The 19,298-nt window shown below is 41.7% G+C and overlaps 1 protein-coding gene across 2 annotated transcripts in view; it reads right to left on the bottom strand.

The window, feature by feature from the left end:
• LRRK1 (leucine rich repeat kinase 1) overlaps window positions 1-19,298 on the bottom strand; it is a 119,526-nt gene that overhangs the window by 56,918 nt on the left and 43,310 nt on the right. The window contains exons 4-6 of one of the 2 annotated variants that reach the window (XM_044762940.2): window positions 14,517-14,688; window positions 10,389-10,568; window positions 9,807-9,955 (exon numbers count right to left, since the gene is read on the bottom strand). In XM_044762940.2, the coding sequence (XP_044618875.2) occupies window positions 9,807-9,955; window positions 10,389-10,568; window positions 14,517-14,688 (501 nt within the window). Of the gene's footprint in view, window positions 1-4,457; window positions 4,592-9,806; window positions 9,956-10,388; window positions 10,569-14,516; window positions 14,689-19,298 lie in introns of those variants that run through there. The other variant, XM_070496453.1, reaches the window with a different exon arrangement.

Below are 19,298 nucleotides of genomic sequence, written 5' to 3'. Positions count from 1 at the left end.
AGCCAGCACCAGAAGCCAGCAAGAAGCAAGGGAGGGTCCTTGCCTGAAGGCGTGAGAGGAGCACAGCCCGCCAACACCTTGATGTTGCACTTCCAGCCCCGGAAATTGAGACAATAAACTTGTGTTATTCTAAGCCAACCAATTTTTGGTACTTGGTTATGGCAGCACTGAGACAGATGGCAATGAGTCAAGTCAAGACAGGAGAAGTCAAGACCTGGGAACCTGGAACATTCCATTGACAGAGGCCCACAGATTACAAAAAGAAAAGAAAGAAACAGATTCTTGAAAGCCAAAAGGATGCCTGTTGAGATAATTAGATTAGAAATATAACAAAAAGATGAGGAAAAGGACAGAAAAGCCAGTCATTAAATTAGGGAAAGCCTGTGAGGACTCTACGGTATAGAAGGAGAATTTCAAAAAGGACCTGAGAATACTAACAGAAGCAAGGGAAGGGAGAGAGAAGACAAAAGCGTGTCTGCTAAAAATGCCGCAAATATCAGAATTAGCAGTGGTTAGCTACTAATATAACTTAAACAAACAAAAAAAGGAGATATTACCATAGAAATTAGATCAATGAGAAATACAAGTACAAAAGTAACTTACAAGACAAATGTATAATGGCCTTTTAAAGAGTAGCCTGGAACAACCGTTGCCTCCAAGGGCACACTCAAGACCAGATGCTGTAGGGGAACCTTCTGGAAGCTGAGCTGTGATTGCATGCCAATACCTTCTTGGTGACTCTTTGCAATGCACACACAGCACTTTCATGCCCACTTTTTCAATGGACTCTCACAGGAACCCTGTAATGTCGGGCACAATTTGCACAGAAGGAGCCTCAGAGAGGTGACCTGCTCAAAAGTAGGAAAACCAGGATCACAATTCAGGTGCCTGATGCTCTGTCTGGTTCCTTTCTACCGTATCACCATGTTCACATGGTCTTGGAAAAGCTGATACAGTTTCAAAGGCATTAGGAGAGAGAACATAGTGATAAAGACACTTAACCAACCACAACACCAAATACAACCATGCTAAATCTTTATGTTCCAACGCAGGATCAAATACATAAATGAAAAACTAATAAAAATTCAGGAAGAATATGAACAGAATATGCTAGATCAAATATGCAAAAAATTAATAGAAGAATCATAAAGCTACACGACACAGTAACAGTGGTAGTTCACCAAATGGTAGGGGTAAGAGAATGAATTCTGTCTTCAAATAGATATGAACTTGCACATAAATTGATTACATTCTGAGTATGAAGGAAAAGTAAATAGGAAAAAGTAAAAGGAGAAAATGGAGGGGAAAAAAGGCAAGTCTCTATGTATCTCATTCCTAGAGAGAGGCAAAGTCAAGGTAGAAACCAATGATGAAAGCAGAATCGAAGTGTCCCATTATTTAGACAGTAAAAATTCCCTTTTAAGTAAAGCTTGGGTGGGAGAGAAAAACCAATTCACAACAGCAGAATGTATTTTTAGAACAATAAAAGCATCACAAGTAATGGAAAAGAAAACACACAGCTCTGATTGCAGTCACGAAAAATAAAAAGTGAAACACATTAAAGGGCCGTGCCCCACTTAGAATGGAAAGCTAAAGGAAGCAGGAAAATGAGAACAATTAGACCAAGCAAGAATAGAAAAACCAAGATGAAGTAAAAACAAGGAAGAGGATAAATAAAACCAATTCAAGCATCTCTGAAAAAATAATAAAGTTGATACTCAAGTGACTAAATTAAAAATTAAAGAAAATGTACCTTAATAATCTGGGAAGGGAAATGACAATCTAACAAGCAATGCAGAAACAATGTTTAAATGACGGGAAATGTTGTCCTTAGCCAGACCTAACATTACCAAATAACGATGCTGAGATGAGAGATTTCCTTACAAAAATAAAAATTCTCAAAGTGACACAATAAGAGAGAAAATAAAATAATGTGCATGAGAGAAACAAACACAGAAAATAGAGAATCACTCCCTAAAGGCTCCTCATTCAATACAATTTTTTCAATCAAATCTTTCAAAGAACAAACAGTCCCTATGTTACATAAATGTTTCCTTCATAGAGGACTCACTTCATTTTATCAGTCAAAACGAGTTACTTTGCAAGAGCCATTAAAATTTTAGGCCAATTACATATGCACATGGATGCAAAAACTGAACAAAATCTTCTCTAATAGAAATCAACAACTGAACTCAAAGATTTAAGTTCTGAGGCCAAGAAAGACCTACCCAAAGAAAATAGCCTCATGCGAACTTAGGAAAGTCATCAGCACACTATGTCAAAGGAAAGTGGACCTCTTTTAATCATCTGAATGCCAAAAAGTGTTTAATTACATTTATCACTTTTTCTTCACTAAAATTCTTTAAAATAGGTATAGAGGTTTTTTTTTTTTTAAAAAAGAAAACATTGTGCTTTTTTTTTTCCAGTAGTATTTTAGTCATTCCTTTTAAAAATAGGAAGCTTACAAGAAATCTCCCATCACTAGTTCCAACTTAAGAATGTTGCCAATAGCTATTTGAGAGAGAGAAAAAAAAGTAAGAAATAAAAGTGTCTGCAGTTAACTAAGCTATCTAACATACTGTTGAGAGAAACTCAGTTTCCTCAACTTTTAAATAAAGACAAAAATTTCTACCTTGCAGGACTGTATAGGAAATTACAGCAGAATGTTTGGCAAAGTAATTTGTTAGCTATTAAAGTCCTATGTAAACAGAACGGAGGTTACTGCATATATAAAATTTCAACCATCCATGCATCCATCCACCTATCCATCCATCTACCCACCAATCCATGCATCCACCTATCCACCCATCCATGCAATTACCCATCCATCCATCCATCCATGGAACCCCCCATTCATCCTATTCTAGGCCCTACTCTAAGGGGCAAACACAGAGTGAGCAAAATTGGCCAAGTTCCCTGCTTTGGGGAAGCTTCCAGTCAAATGGGGAATTGACATTAAACAAGAATATTACCCAAACAGACAACCCCGAACTTTGTTAAGTGCTATGAATAAAATGGACAGGAAGCTCTGAGAGACATAAGGGGAGATCTGACCAGGCCTGTGGGTTAAGAAAGGCCTTCCTGAGGATGTCGTGTGGGGCTAAGATTGGGAGAGCGTCCTGGGATCAAGGAGCGGTGGTGTGCTGAGTGCTGAGGAGACAGGCACTCTTTTTCCTTGCTCTCTGGTGTCCACCTGCAAGTATAGCATGGAAGGTATAAGTTTCCCCTGCTACTGGACATTTGGCTTTCTTTCCCCTAGTTTCTTCTTATAAAGAGCAGTGCTTTGGAAATGTCTGTGGCTATTGTGTTTTTTTTTTTTGGAATTAAGTCCTAGAGGTATCTTTCAGAAAGGAAATACCAAATTTGGAACAGTTCACTGGGAGAAAAGAGTTTTATAGCTTTTGTCACATGATACCAATTACTTTCCACCCATATGGAACCAATTTACAACAGTGCCAGGAGCAAGGCATTGGTGTGCCCATTTCTGTACGACCCTGCCAAGTGTCTTACTCAGCATTTATATTTATTTTTGCCAGTTTAATAGGTATGTGACAGGACTTTCAAGCTGTTTTAATTTGAATTTCTGTAATTGCCAATAAGGCTGTATGTTTCCATGCCATGATTTACTATCTGTGTTTTCTTATTTGTAAATTAACTGTTCATTTCTCTTAACTTCTTACCCAATGGCACTTGTGAACCATGTGATGGCAAGGGCTGTGGTTCTGGCTTGGTCACTGCTGAGTCCTAAGGATCTAGTAGGTGATTTATAAACAGTGGCTGAATTAAATGCAATTATCAACTGACATATAATTGTATCAATGACTTATTTTGGATTTAAGTTTCTGTCAGTTCTTTTTTCAAATATATTCAATTGATTTTCTTCTTTACATTTCTTTTTAAAATTATATTTTACTATAAATAATTTTGCTTTAACATATAAATACATTCATCTTATTTCTGATTATATATCTTTGTACATCTGTATATATCTTAAAAATCTTGAAACATAATCATCTCCCTTTTATAACTTGGATAAACATGCTTTTAAAAATATATTCTGATGAGTTTCCAATACTCCCCCCAGCCGCTGCCGGTAGAAAACCAACGGGGGCTTCTCTGCAGCCCGTTTGCCAGCAGAGGCAGGTCCTGGCAGCCTGAGAACTAGGCGATGCCTGACACAGGCGTGCAGGAGGGCTTGGAGCCTCAACTCCCACGGAGGCTGCAATTCCATTAGAAGTACCGACCTTCTGCAGGGGCAGGCAGAGCACAAATACACACAAAACAAGATGACTACTTCAGCAAGGTCACTGCCACGGATGCCAGCAAAGTCAAGGGAGTTTTCAGGCTGTGTAGACATGGCAGCAAAGCACCCTTTTTATGCCTGCCCTTGTCTAATTTTCTGAACTGAAAATGCCAGTTCAGTCCCACTGCACACCTGGAGAGACAGCAGCACTTACCTCTGGTTCCTGAGTCATCGTCCCGACTGCTGGACCCCTCTGGGCTGCCCCTCTCTTATGCCAGCAGCACAGAAGGAATGTGCTGTCACAGGGTAGAGATCACGGCAGCCACAATTGCCCACTGCAAGGCACTTGCCTTTGAAATTCACTTGAATAATAAAAATACCACTTGCTTTGGGGAAGCCCAAGGAGCCCTTATGACTCAGGCCGCACTGTAATTTCATTTTCTCTTCTGATTCTACCAAAAACGGCCAAGGAGAAGAAAAGCAACATTGTCTTTTCTTTGTCTTCTTGTTCTTGGAATGCATGCTCTGTGCTTCTTTTGGCAAATGTAGCAGGAGTTATCCGTAGAAAAGATCGCAGACATAGACGTCAACCATCTGCTTTCAACCTTTAGCCAAGAAAATCAAAGGCCCCAGCTCTCAATCTTGGGTGCACGCTGGAATCACCTGGGGGAATTTTAAAAACTACTGACGTGGGTCCTACCCTAGAGATTCAGATTTAATTAGTGTAGGGTGTGGCCTGAGCATGGGGATTTTTAAAAGCTCCCAGGGATTCCACGCACAGAAAAGTGTGAGAACCACTGTTCTACATGAAACACCTGGAGGGTCAGCTCAGGAATCATGACATGGGAAAAGCCCCAAGTTCAGGAGGCTCAGGTTCTAGTCTGAGCATCACTGTTTAGTATCTGCTGTCTTTGGACAAGTAACAAAATGTCTCTACAGCTCAAGATTTTCATCTGTAAAACAGCTTATATTCCTTGTAGTTCTTACCAAGGCGTTCTAAGGATCAAATATGATAAGAAAGTGCTGGAAAAAACACCAAGCACTACCTCAGTGTAAGGGTCAGGTGGTCAGTATTTCCTTTTGCAATGCAAGGCTAATATTCAACTAACATTTATGGAGCACTTCCTGTGTGGCAGGCCAACTGTACAGCTGCCCTTCATGGGGGACACTTTAATTATCCCTGTTTTATAACTGAGAAAACTATAACAAGGCACGGAGAGGTAATAAGGGACAGAAAGTAGAATATCAGTATTCTTTGGAAACCAGGAAACCTGCTAAAATAAGGGAAGGGTAAAAAGAAAATAGCAATAGATATAATACAAAAAGATGGTAGGAATAAACCCATATGGCAGGTGAATTGAGTGGATTCCTCAAAGACACACTCTTGGATGGGATGAAAAACTGATTGCCGTTTATAAGAAATATACCTAAGACAAAGAAAAACTGAAAATAAAGGTCTGGGGAAACTTATACACGGTCAATGCAAAGAAAAAGAGGGCAGTGTGGCCATGTGACAAGGATATAATCCCACTTTTAAGGACAGAAGCATCAGTAGGAATAAAGTAGTTATTAGATATAATGAAACAGGTCAAAACGGGTCATAAAACCATAAACTGGCTATATGAAGCAACAACTTGTAGAATTATATGAAGAACTAGATAAAAATCAGTAGAAGTAGGAAATGTATATATTTATATACACTCATACATATGTATGTACATATATGTGTGTGTATTTCACATTCTGATAAGGAAAGCCAGCACAAATAGACAGCACATGAAGGACTCGAACAATGCAACCGACAAGCTAAAGTTAGAAGGAAAAAAAGACTGAAATAAATATTTAACTCAATAAGTCTGAAAAAGAATTCCAATAATAATAGCAAACATCTCTTATGAACTTACCATGTGCCTGGCATTGTTATTAGAATGTTACAAATACTATCACATTTAATTTGCAAGCATCTCTCTGAGACGGGTATTTTCTCTTTCTGTTTTACAGATGAGGAAAGCAAGACACAGAGAGGCAAAGTAATCAGAGGAAGGGCTTCAAGCAGCAAGGCCTGGAGCCCTGATTAGAACAGGAGGTCACGTGCCAGAGCCTTGCCTAAACCACCACACCACTAAACACAACAGACATGTTCAAGAAGAAAATGTGAAGAAGGTTTCAGCACAGATAAAAGCTAAAATTAATGAAATAACAAACAGAACAAATCTCACACACACACAAGAAGTAAAATCTAGCAAGTTTCTTGACAGGACCACTAGCATATATAAATTCCTGGCTGGTCTGATTAAGTTTGAAGGGAAAAAGCATAATTGTCCAACGTCATAAATGAAAAGGGAAATATAACTATATTATAGAAGAAAAGAAGTACCAAAAAAACGTAAACGCAATACACCATGATGGCAACTTAAAAAGTCTGAAGGAAATGGATGGTTTTCTACCAAAATATAACCTCCTGAACTGCAAATAAGGGAAAGAAGACAACCTGAAATGACCAATGACCTCAAAAGCAGTAAAAAAAATAAAGATCTGTTTTATCTAATTAACCTTTAACAATAAATAATTACTGTAAAACTTCTCTAAATCGTAATAAGGTGGAACGTTCCCCAAATCTATTTATAAAGCTAGCATAGTCTGATGACAGAATCTCATAAAAACAATAAAAATTAAAAATTATACATTGCTACCTATAAATATAGATCCAAAAATTACAAATAAAATACTGATCAAATCCAGCAGTAAAAATGTCAATTAGAATTTATTACAGAAATTCAAGGTTGGGTCAACATCAATCATCATCATTTATTACACCAACAAATTAAAGTAGAAAAGCTATATGAATATATCAACAGCTGCCAAAAAGGGAGCTGACAAATTCAGCAGTCTTTCATAATAAAAATTCTAAGCAAAAGGGAATACAGGGAAAATACCTAAACATAACGAAAAAATCTACAGCAAATGCCCAAAAATTGCTGATGCCAAGACCTTTAAAATCAGGAAAAAGAGAGATATATCTGCTATCAATATGATGATCCAACTTTTGAAATTTCTAGTGACAAAATAAGACATGAAATAAAATAAGTTACATAAATACAGTCATACATCGCTTAATGACAGGGATGCATTCTGAGAAATGCATGATTACGTGATTTTGTCATTGTGCAAACATCATAGAGTGTACTTACGCAAATCTAGATGGTATAGCCTACTACCCACCTAGGCCACATGGTACTAATCTTATGGGACCACCATCATATATGTGGTCCATTGTTGACCAAAATGTCATTATGTGACACATGACTGTATTAGAAAAGAAGAGACAAATCTGTTTTAAATTTGCAGATGGGGGCCAGCCCAGTAGCCTGGTGGTTAAGTTCGCATGCTCCACTTGGGCAGCCTGTGGTTCACCAGTTTGGATCCTGGGTGCAGACCTATACATCACCCGTCAAGCCATGCTGTGGTGGTGTCCCACATAGAAGAACTAGAAGGACCTACAACTAGGATACACAACTACGTACTGGGGCTTTGGGAGAAAAACAAAAGAGGAAGATTGGCAACAGATGTTAGCTTAGGTACCAATATTTAAAAAAAGAAAAAAGAGAGAAGTTGGTAAGGGGACTGGATAAAACATAAAGAAAGGAGCTTTTCTCTGTACCAGTAACATCAGGTTGGGAATGGAAATGGAAAAGAATTATACATATTCCATTCAAATAGTGGCAAAAACAATAAAGAAGTCACAAACTAACAAGACGGGTCCAGAACCTTTGTGAAGAAAATGACCAAATCTCATTAAAGAACATAAAAGCTGCACAAATAGAGTCGCCATAGGAAATGCACAAAATGGAAGGACAAATGTCTGATACCAGTCAAGATACTTTTGAAAAAAACAAATAACGAGTAGGAAACTTGCATTAATTAATACATGAAATGCCTATTATCAAAACAGTATGGCATTTACCCAGAAACAGATGAATAGTCCAGTGCGCCAGTACAGAGAATCCCAAAATGTATACAGGTGGATAGTGGGGAAAATGACAATGGTGACATTTCAATTCAGAGGAAAAAGGAAGCTCTATTTTAAAAATTGTGCTGGAATAACTGACCATCTATCTAGAACAGATGAAAGCCAGACTCCCTCCCTCATACCACATACACAAATAAATACCAGAAAAGTTAAAGCTTACAATGTAAAAAAATAAAAGAATATAAGTATTGCAAGAGATTCCATGGGAATATTTACATAAAATGGAGGTGGAAATGACCTGATTATATAACTCAGATGGCACAAAGGAAAAGATAGACATATTTGATTATACATATTTTTTATCTTTGGTATCACAAACAGACAGAAAAAAGAATGGATTGGGGAAAATATTGGCAACATGCATGATAAACAAAGGTTTAAAATCTCTGACACAAAAAGGCCCTCCAAGTGAGAAGGAAAAGACAAACAGCCTTTTAGAAAAATAATCAACAAACAGTAACAGGCCACTCACTTAAGGGGAAATGCAAATAGCCCATGAAGATAAGACAAGATGCTCGATATTATTAATAATAAAAATGTGGACACTAAAACAAGGAGATGTCATCTCACTCATCGGACTGATGAAAATTAAAAGGCTCCTGGATATCCAGGGCTGGCCAAAGTGTGGGGACAGAAATTCCCACATCATGCTGGGGAAAGTGGGAATGAGCACAGCTTTTTGGGGGGCGTGACTCCAAAGCAGTCTGCTTTTAGGACTTTGATCTACGTAAGCATATATCTGAGAAAACCGGGCCATGTTAGAAGAGGCAAAAACTCGAAATAATCCAAATGTCCGCCAATAGGAGAAGCGCTGAGTCAACTCAGCTATATTCACTCTGTAGATTTAAGATACGTATTTAAAAGAATGAGTTGTAGCCACACTGACTGATCCAGAGGGAGTCCATGACAGGTTGCTAAATTTAAAAAGCCAAGTTTTTGTTATTAAAATGGAAAACTAACTAAAACTAAATCCTGTGTATTTTTCCAGTTTTATTGAGATATATTTGACATACGACATTGTGTAAGTTTAAGGTGTACAATGTGTTTATTTGATACACTTATCAAAATGATGACTGCAGTAGTATTAGCCAACGCCTACGCCACGTCACCTAATTACCATTTCTTTTTTGTGGTGAGAACATTTAAGATCTACTCTCTTAGCAACTTTCAAGTATATAGTACAGTATTATTAACTATAATCATAATGCTGTACATCAGATCTCCAGTACTTATTATCTTATAACTGAAGTTTGAACCCTATGATCAACATCTCCCCATTTGCCCCACCCCACAGCCCCTACCAAAGTATCCACTCTGTTCCTATGAGTTCGGCTTTTTACACTCCACATATAAGTGAGATCATATGGTATTTGTCTTTCTCTGTCCGACTTACTTCACTTAGCCTAATGCCCTCAAAGTCTATGCGTGCTGTCACAAATGGCAGGACGTCCTTTCTCATGGCTGAAAAGTATCCCATTGTAGAAATATACCACCTCTTCTTTATCTCTTCATCCACAGGCAGTGACTACTCACCATCTTTCCCGGACAACTGCTGGGCAAGGCACTAGCTTCAATGAAATACTTCCTGAGGAGATGTTTGCTGGGGTCAGGACTGTCCAATAAGATGTAGGAGCAGAAAAAAGCCCCATGCCGAAGCAGGAATATGGCAATGTCTTCATTCCCTAAAAGACGGAAAATGGAAAGCTAAGGGCATTTCAGATACAGAGCGTGTCACGTTGTCCAAAACGGGAGATACTGATGTGTGAAATGGAAACAAAAAGCGCCCTTATGCTGGTTGAGCTTCCCTATTACTTCCCTTGACGCATCGAGTTCCTGTTAGTGAGAGAATCTTTGTGGGATTTTGCTCTTTAGAGTAGGTCCCATTTTGCCCTTTGGTCCCATTTGCCATAGTTGGTCCCTGTCCCTGAAATGCCCCTGCAGATGCGAGTAGCAGGGGATGGGGAAGGTGTACAGACATCTTGATAAAGAAGCAAAGAACACGAGTTGCAAAAGCCTCCTCACAGGCAATTTGAGAGCCAGGGGTGAGTGGGAAGAACCGTCCCACATCTCGAAACTGCGATGGTTCTCGTGGGCGAGACTGACCAGGGGACCCACCTGACTTGATGGCCGCATAGAGGGGTAAGCGCACGATGACCGGGAACTCGTTCTTCCTGACCGCGTAGCTCTCCGGGTCAGCCCCGTGCGTCAGGACAAGGAGCTTCACCACCCCCAGGTGGCCTCGCTGGCAAGCCAAGGCCAGCATCCAGTTCAGCAGCCGCTGGGGGCTGCAGTGACCTGGCGGGAGACAACAGGGCAAGGGAAAGTCCCACTGAACGGTACTGGTTGCTCCCACTCTGACCTCCTCTTTGACCATTAATAAAACCCAACTGTCCTGTTCCCAGCTGAAAGTCGCTTCTGTTCAGTTGACCGTGTTTCCTGGAATAGTCCCTCTGAATCGCATGTGACAGTCCCCACATCATTATAAACCCACCTGCTTGTCCAATGACACCAAGTGAGGAAATGCATCATTCAAAACAGCATATACAGTGTGACTGTAACAATAAAAAAATGTATGCATGGCAACAAGACTAGAAAGAAGTACCTCAGTGTTGCAGTATTATCTCTGGGTAGTGGGACTGTGAACACTCCCCTAATTCCCTTCCCCATCGCCAGTGCTGACCTCACCCCTAGAGTAGCATGACACACAGGGGTCAGGGCTGTGGAGACAGGGAGGTGAGGGTTAAAATATTTTAGCTGTGTAATCTTGGGCCAATTTCTTAACCTCTCTCTGCTTCAGTTTACCCATCAGTATAATGGGAATAAGAACATCCATCCTCCCCAGTTTAATGTAAGGATTACATGACATAATGTATGTCAAGTGCCTGGCTCAATAAATTGTCATAATATATGTCAGGTGCCTGACATAACTCATGTTATGTCATTATGTTCTGAGAGTAATAACACTTCTCTACATTTCTAAATTATCTGTAATACACATATATTGCTTTTATAGGTAAAAAAAATAGCTTTAATGGAAGAAATAGATCTGATTCTCCATTGTAAATCTTTGAGAATTACTCCTTGAAAGAACCCCCTACTTAATTCCAGGATGAAATAATGCTTAACACATTGAGTGAAGAGGGACAGCGTGGGCTGAAATGTGACAATATCTTCAAGTTCAAAGCAGCACAATGTCTTTTGGATCTAGCTGCCATGGAAAAACGACCTCACCCTCCACACTGAACTTCCCAATTGCATCATAACATAGTCTCATTTCCAGAGGCGGAGAGTCCTTAGGAACCCAAGTGCTCCCAAGCAAGGAGAGAGTGGCCCTCTCAGCCACTATAGGAAATTGACCAGGAATTAGGGGTGAGGTCAGGATGGCAGGAATTAAAATCCAGCACATCGGGCACCTGGCAAAGAGCCTGGGCTATAGCAGGTGCTAAATAAATGTCCCTTCTTTTCCCTCCACTGATAACTTGAACAATTCAAAGGAGGTGGTACATGAACAGAGATTAAGGAGTGATCCCTAACTCACTTACTACAAGGATGGCTAGGTAAGAGAAATCCAGTCTATGCTCCAACTTCTGTTAAGGATGGATATGTGTCCGTGTTAGGAGCAGGTGCTGTATTTCATAGCCATGATTTTAATATGAGGAACCAAAGCTCAGAGAGATTTGGGAACTCGCCAAAGGTCCCACAGTTGGTAAACGGCAACGTCAAGATTTGAGCCCTGCTTTATCTAAAGCCAGAGGGTGCTCTCTTAACCATACGAAACCCCATGTGTATTCTCTGAGGCCCAATCCAACGACACTGAGACAGAGCCCCATTTTGGTCTCCATGCTTCCTCTTCCTCCTCCTCTCCATCCCTGCTCAGGTACAGAGACCAGGAATTACATAATGATGTACTTCAGATGATGCTCACAATCACATGGTGAGGTACCCACCCCTCGTGAGCTTCTCATCTCCCCTCTTCTGGAACCCTCCCTCATCTCTAGCTGCCTCGTGTGTGTCTTCTGGTCTTACATTACTTCTGACAATGGCTGCCTTCCTCTACAGTTTGGGGATTCCCAGAGGGAGCACACTGTCTTGCCCATCTCCACACTTCTGGCAGGGCCCAGCACAATGCTCTGGACTCCTTTAGCCCTCAGCAACTCTGTCCCCAGTTGAAGATAGGATGCCCCTGGGAGCAGCTGAAAATCGTGCTCAAGTACAGCCAAGCTCCCTGCTCTGCAAAAGCAGGCAACCCAAGCCCTTTGCTCACCTGTCTGACAAGTAAGCTCCTATTCACCCTGCAAAGCCCAGCTCAGATGTCAGCTCTCTCTGAAGACCCCATCCTTCACCCAGACGAGACAGTGTGCTCACAAATCGCTGTGGAAATACTTCCACCTCAGCAGAGTTACGCTGCACAGAGTTACTCTTTTCTGCCTCGACTTCCTCTGCTTGACCAGGAGCTACAAAAGGGCTGGGACCACCTTTTAAAATCTCTTTGTGTCTCTCAAGTTCTGCAGAATGTCCAGTACTTGGCAAATGTTCAATAAATGTAAACTGTACAATTCAGTGAGTGAGTCAGCTAGCATGTACTCTTTGGGGCTAGAACACAGCTACTCTTGGGGATCACTGAAGAGAAGGTGTCAGACACTGGCTTCTCAAGGGCACCCAGGCTCCTCCTTGCTCTCCTATTTCTCACTTGACCCAATCTGCATCTCTGGGCCTTAACACTGCCTTGATTTCTATCTATAACTTCATTCTCCCTCCAGATATGTGAGAGGGGCACCAGCTTGGAACCAACTCTGAGCACAATATCTACCTCAAAGCACACAGCAGGACACCCTCTAACAGTATGACTACATAATTTGTGGGGCCCCATGCAAAATGAGAAAAATTGGATCCCTTGTTTTAAAATTATTAAAAATTTCAAGATGGCTGGGGCTGGCCCAGTGGCACAGTGGTTAAGTTCACACATTCCACTTCTCGGCGACCTGGGGTTCGCCGGTTCGGATCCTGGGTGCGGACATGCCACCGCTTGGCACACCATGCTGTGGTAGGCATCCCACATATAAAGTATTGGAAGGTGGGCACGGATGTTAGCTCAGGGTCAGTCTTCCTCAGCAAAAAGAGGAGGATTGGCAGCAGTTAGCTCAGGGCTAATCTTCCTCAAAAAAAAAAAAAATTCAAGATGGTGAGTGCAGAGTGTTAAACCACGTGTGGGACTTCTGTAAATGCAAGGCCCTGTGTGATTGCACCGTCACACACCCACAAAGCCGGCCCTGCTCCCAAGCAAACGCCTGTCTCCCAAAGACCACTGCTAAGGTAATGCCTCAGTCTATAGCTGTAGCGATGCCTGGACTTGCACAGTGTCATGGATCCAAGGCCACCATGAGAAATTAAAGGAGACCAGGACACCTTGAGTCTAAATTACTTGTTACTAAAAAAGCAACAAAGCATGGAACATCCAGACAGTGTAATATTATTCAGTGATAAAAAGTAATGCGCTCTCAAGCCATGAAAAGACATGGAGGAAACTTAAATGCATATTTCTAGGTGAAAGAAGTCAATCTGAAAAGGCTAGGTACTGTATTAACCCAACTATATGACATTCTGGAAAAGGCAAAACTGTGGAGACAGCGGTTGCCAGGAGGTGGGGGAGGCGGAGGTGAAGAGGTGGGGCACGGAGGATGTTTAGGGCAGTGAAGCAGTTCTGTATGATGCGGTAATGGTAGATATACGTTATTATGCATTTGTCAAAACCCATAGACTATGAAACCATAATGTAGACTATGGACTTTAGTTAGCAGTAATGTATCAGTATTGGTTCATCAATTGTAACAAATGTGCCACACTGATACAAAATGTGAATAAATAGAGGAAACTGTGGGGGGTGGTATATGGGAATTCTCTGTACTTTCCCATCAACTTTTCTGTAAACCTAAAACTGCTTTAAAGAATAAAGTCTACTAAAATTTTTAAAAAGGAACACAGATCCATATTCTTTATCAAACACGGCATGAGAGAATTTACCTCGTGAGTTAAAGAGAGTGAGGTGTGGGACGCGGTGCCGCCGTTGGCGGGCAGTTTTCACTTTGTTTGGATTGTCAGCTGGATGCCCCAGATTTCTGGATCTCCTGATTGGTGGAAGTGTGAAGAAACAAGCATTTGGGGGTGAAGTCCCCCAAATGCCTGTCTGATTCCTAGGAAGAGGGTCTCCTGAGAGGTATGAGGGGCTCACGCCCTGGGATTTACCTGGCAAAGACTCGAGTAATTCCTGCACGACGTCAGTGTGCCCAAAATGCGCTGCTACCACGGCTGGGTTGTCATCGGTGGGCTCTGTTGGCAGCTGTACCCGCCTCTCGGTGAGAAGATACCGGACGGTCTCCAGATCCCCATAGGCCGCTGAGATGCTCAGAAGCTGGCCCTGGTCAGAACGGAAGAGGAACAGGACTTCCGTGAGATGAGCACTGGGCACTGCCAAGAGAAGTGACTCTAAATGCTTCACCAAGCCCATGGGCAAGACCGGAGCTGGGCTGTCCAGGATCACAGCACCAGCCACATGTGGCTGCTGAGGACTTGAAATATGGTTTGTGCAAAGTGAGAGGTGCTGAAAGTGTAAACTCACATGTGATTTCAAAGACTTAGTACAAAAATGGTAAACTTTGATTACGTGTCGAAATGATGATCTTGAATATATTTAGGTTAAACAAAGTAGATTATTAAAATTCCACCTGTTTCTGTTTACTTTTTAAACGTGGCTACCGGAAAATTTGATATTATAAATGTGGCTCACATTCTAGTTCATTGGGACAGTGCTGCTCTCTGCCATAAGCTGCAAGAGGACAGGGACAGTGGGAGTGTCCCCACCTGGCACCGAGTCAGAGCTCAGTAACCATCTGATACAAGTTGTGTGGACCTCAGGAGGAGAAGGCAGCCAGGCTCTCTGAAGGACCACCCTACAGGTTATTCATAAGTGGACGTGACAGACGAGGGGACTCCACAGACCTGAAACTAGGGACAAAGACCCTCCAGCAACAAGCAGTGGGATTCCTGACTTGGTGGCCCAAAGGAAAAGGATGGGGTGGAAATTGGACCTAAACCTGAGTTCTACGTGTTCCAGCCACTCTGGTATTTAAAGGCATTATGAGGCGGGCAGTATATTAATACATGGACAAGGACATGGAAGTTCAGAGAGGTTTCATAACTTGTCCAAGATCACACAGCTAGTAAGTGGCTGCCGTAGACTGACTGTGAAAATGGCCCTGACTTTTCCTGGGCTCCCTGGGTCTGCAAAAAAGATGCTCAGATCAATGCTGGATGCAGTGTTAGATTGCACTACTGAAACTTTAAGTCCTCCTGGAACTTGGCTGCTTCCCATGCCCTTGGGCATCAGCATTGGTCAAGGAAGCAGATGCAGAACCCACGCTGGAGTGAGGCAGCCTTTGCCATGGTCGACATGTACTGAGGACCTGCTATGTGGAAGAAGCTGGGCTGAACACTGACGATGCCAGGGGCAATTTCTGGCTTCCATGAGTTTACAGTTATGTTTGAGTGAGGAATTTGCGTAAAACAGCCACAAGTGAGCATATTTTCCTTGCTGAATAGGTTAGAAAACAAGTGCCTTTGGAGATCAACTTAGGGTGAAAAGGGACAGGATGGGTCTATGGACCCCCAGGGACGGGAACGGATATCTGTCAAGCTCTTCCAGGAGCCAGATTCCGCACTGAGTACTTTACTTGGCCACATTTAATCCTGATAACAGGCCGTATCTGTATTTCCATCCTATGGGTGAGGAAACGAAGGCTTGCCTAGGGGTAGGGAGTTCACAGTCGGCAGAACTAGCCAGGATTTGAACAGGTGGCTCTAGCTCCGAAGCCCACATTCCCTCCCTTCTACCCAAGGCTTCCGGGGAAACGTGGGACTGGGAGGGAGGCTTGGGTGCTGTAAGTGGAGAGAATGGGCTGGCCATGTGAGGTATGTCTGCCAGGTAAGACGAGGCACAGTCTAGGGGACTGGAATTAGAGAGTCACATATTCAATACGACCAGAAAAGAAAACCCCACCGGCCTGCACTCTGCCCAGGGCGGGGCCCAGTAGCCCTGCCATTCCAGGAAAGCACTCACATGAGGGAGAAAAGCCACAGAGATTGATCAAATGATTCGCTGCACATCACCGGCAGCTGTCTAGACTCCAGCAGGTTAGAGGCTTAAAACCCCCCTCCTGCCGAGGTGGCACGTGATGTCACAGGAGCCAGCCCAAGGCCAGGGGGCAACCAGAGGGCCGAGGGGACAGGGCTGGTTCTCCGGCCAGAGACAGCCCAGAGGCTCTATAGTCGGCACTCATTTTAATTCAAACAGCATACACAAGTGTAAGACAAAAAGGAGGCCTCCCTCTGTGTCTCTACCTCCCAACCCCTCTCCGCTCTCACACAGCCTTCCAGAACATGCTTATCCATATATACACACGGATAATCCCATATGAAACCAAATGCTTTCTTCACTTCATTCATTGTAACTTTTTATTGGCATATAACATACCTATAGAAAAGTACAAAGACGATGTGTTCAGTTTGACAAATTGCCACAAAGTGAACACATCCATGTCACGGCACCCAGACTAGGGAACAAAAGATGACCTGTGCCCAGTCCCCCTCCTGCCCCTTCTAGTCGCTGTCCTGCCCAGAGTAACCACTATCCTTACTTCTAACACCATAGATTTGTTTTTGCTAGTTTTTAAATGTTATAAACGTGGAATTATACTTCATTTCTTTTTTAACTTTATACTTTGAATTAATTGGAGATTCACAGGAAGTTGCAAAGACAGTACTGATAGCACTCGTGTTTCCTTCACTCAGTTTCCCCCAAAGGTAACACCTTACATACTTGTAGTTCAAGATCAAAACCAGTAATTTGGAGCCAGCCCTGTGGCATAGTGGTTAAGTTGGTGCCCTCTGCTTCGGTGGCCCGGAGTTCACTGGTTCGGATCCTGGGCATGGACCTATACATTGCTCACCAAGCTATGCTGTGGTGGCATCCTACATAACAGAACTAGAACGACTTACAACTAGGATATACAACTATGTATAAGGGCTAGAGGGAGAGGGGAAAAAAAAAAAGAGGAGGACGATTGGCAACAGATGTTAGCTCAGGGCCAATCTTCCTTACCAAAAAAAAAAAAAAAACCCTAGTAATTTGACATTAGTACAATGTGTGTATATAGTTCTGTCACTTTGTCACATGTGTAGATTTGTGTAACCATCACCACAGTCAAGATACAGAACCATCTCATTATAATGAAGATTTCCCTCTAGCCAACCTTATGCTGCACCCACCCTCTGCCATCTCTAACCCCTGGAAACCACTAATCTCTCTTCCATCTCTATCATTTTGTTATTTTGAGAATGTTATATAAATGGAATCATACAGAATGTGATCTTCTGAGATTGGCTTTTTCCCCCCTACTCAGCATAATGCCCTTGAGATCCACCTGAGTCACTGCATATTTCAGTGAGGGCCTTTACGTTGCTTGGCAGTATTCCATGGCATGGTCAACCATTCACTTGCTGAGAGTTTTTGGTTGTATCCAGTTTCTGATTGTTACAAATAAAGCTGCTGTGAACAATCATGTGCTGATTTTTGTGTGCACATGAGTTTTCAGTTCTCCAGGATAAATGTTCAGTAGTGCAATTGCTGGGTCACACTCTAAGTGTATTTCTAGTTATTTAAGAAACTGCCACACTATTTTCCAGAATGGCTGTACCATTCTATATTCTCACCAGTGATGTATGAGAGAGAGTTTCTCTGCATCCTCATCAAAATTTAGTATTGTGACTATTTTTTATTTCAGCTGTCCTAACAGGTGTGCAGTGATAGCTCATTGTGGTCTTAATTTGCATTCCCCTAATGGCTAATGACGTCGAACATCTTTTCTCAGGCTTATTAGCAAAATGATTCTTTATCTATTTCATACATTTTCTAAGTTGACTGTTTACTTTTTAATGTTGAGTGTTGAGAGGTTTTTATATATGAACTAGATATGAGTTCTTTGTCAGACGAGTGGTTTGCAAATATTTGCTCCAAGTCTGTAGCTTGTCTTTTCACTCTGTTAATAGGGTCTTTCTCAGAGCAAAAGTTTTTAACTTTGATGAGGTCCAATTTATCAATTTTTTCTTTTATGGATCATTTCTTTTTTGTATTTCCATGTAGACTATCATGTCATCTGCAAATAAAGATAGTTTTATTTCTTCATTATTTTCTTTATTTCTTCTTTATTTCAGATCTGTATGCCTTTCATTTCCTTTCCTTGTTTTACTGCATTGGCCAGAACTTCTAGTAATATACTGAATATAATTATGCTATAATTACTTTTTATATTGAGAATGGACATCCTTGCCTTATTCCTGATCTTAGGGGAAAAGCAGCCTTTCACCATCAAGTGTGATGTTAACCGTAGGTTTTTGTTGATATTCATCAGACTGAGAAAGTTCCCTTCCATTTCTAATTTTATGAGTTTTTATCACGAATGGGTATTACATTTTTTTCAAATGGTTTTCTTCATCAATTGATACGATAATGTGATTTTTCTTCTCCAGTCTATGTCTCAATCCATTTGGACTGCCATAACAAAATACCATAGACTGGGTGGCTTATAAACAACAAAAATTTATTTCTCACAGATCTGGAGGCTGGAAGTCTGAGATCAGGATGCCAGCATGGTCAGGTGGAGGCCCTCTTCCTGGTGGCCAACTTCTCGCTGTGTCCTCACGTGGCAGAAGGGGTTAGGGAGCTCTGTGGGATCTGTTTTATAAGAGCACTGACCTCTTCATGAGAGCTCCACTCTCACGATCTAATCACCTTCCAAACGCTCCAGCTCCAAACACCATCACATTATTCAACGTATGAATTTTGGGGGGGCACAACAATCTGTTTGTAGCAGTCTATTGATATAAAGTCTATACCACATATTGATTAATATAATCAATATTGATTGATTATTGCATACTGAACCAGTCTTGCATCCTTGGAATAAATCTCAC

This window comes from Equus asinus, chromosome 2, assembly GCF_041296235.1.
Source record: "Equus asinus isolate D_3611 breed Donkey chromosome 2, EquAss-T2T_v2, whole genome shotgun sequence".
Classification (NCBI taxonomy): Eukaryota; Metazoa; Chordata; class Mammalia; order Perissodactyla; family Equidae; genus Equus; species Equus asinus.
Note: the sequence above shows the minus strand (reverse complement) of the source record. Positions and strands in the feature narration are given on the sequence as shown.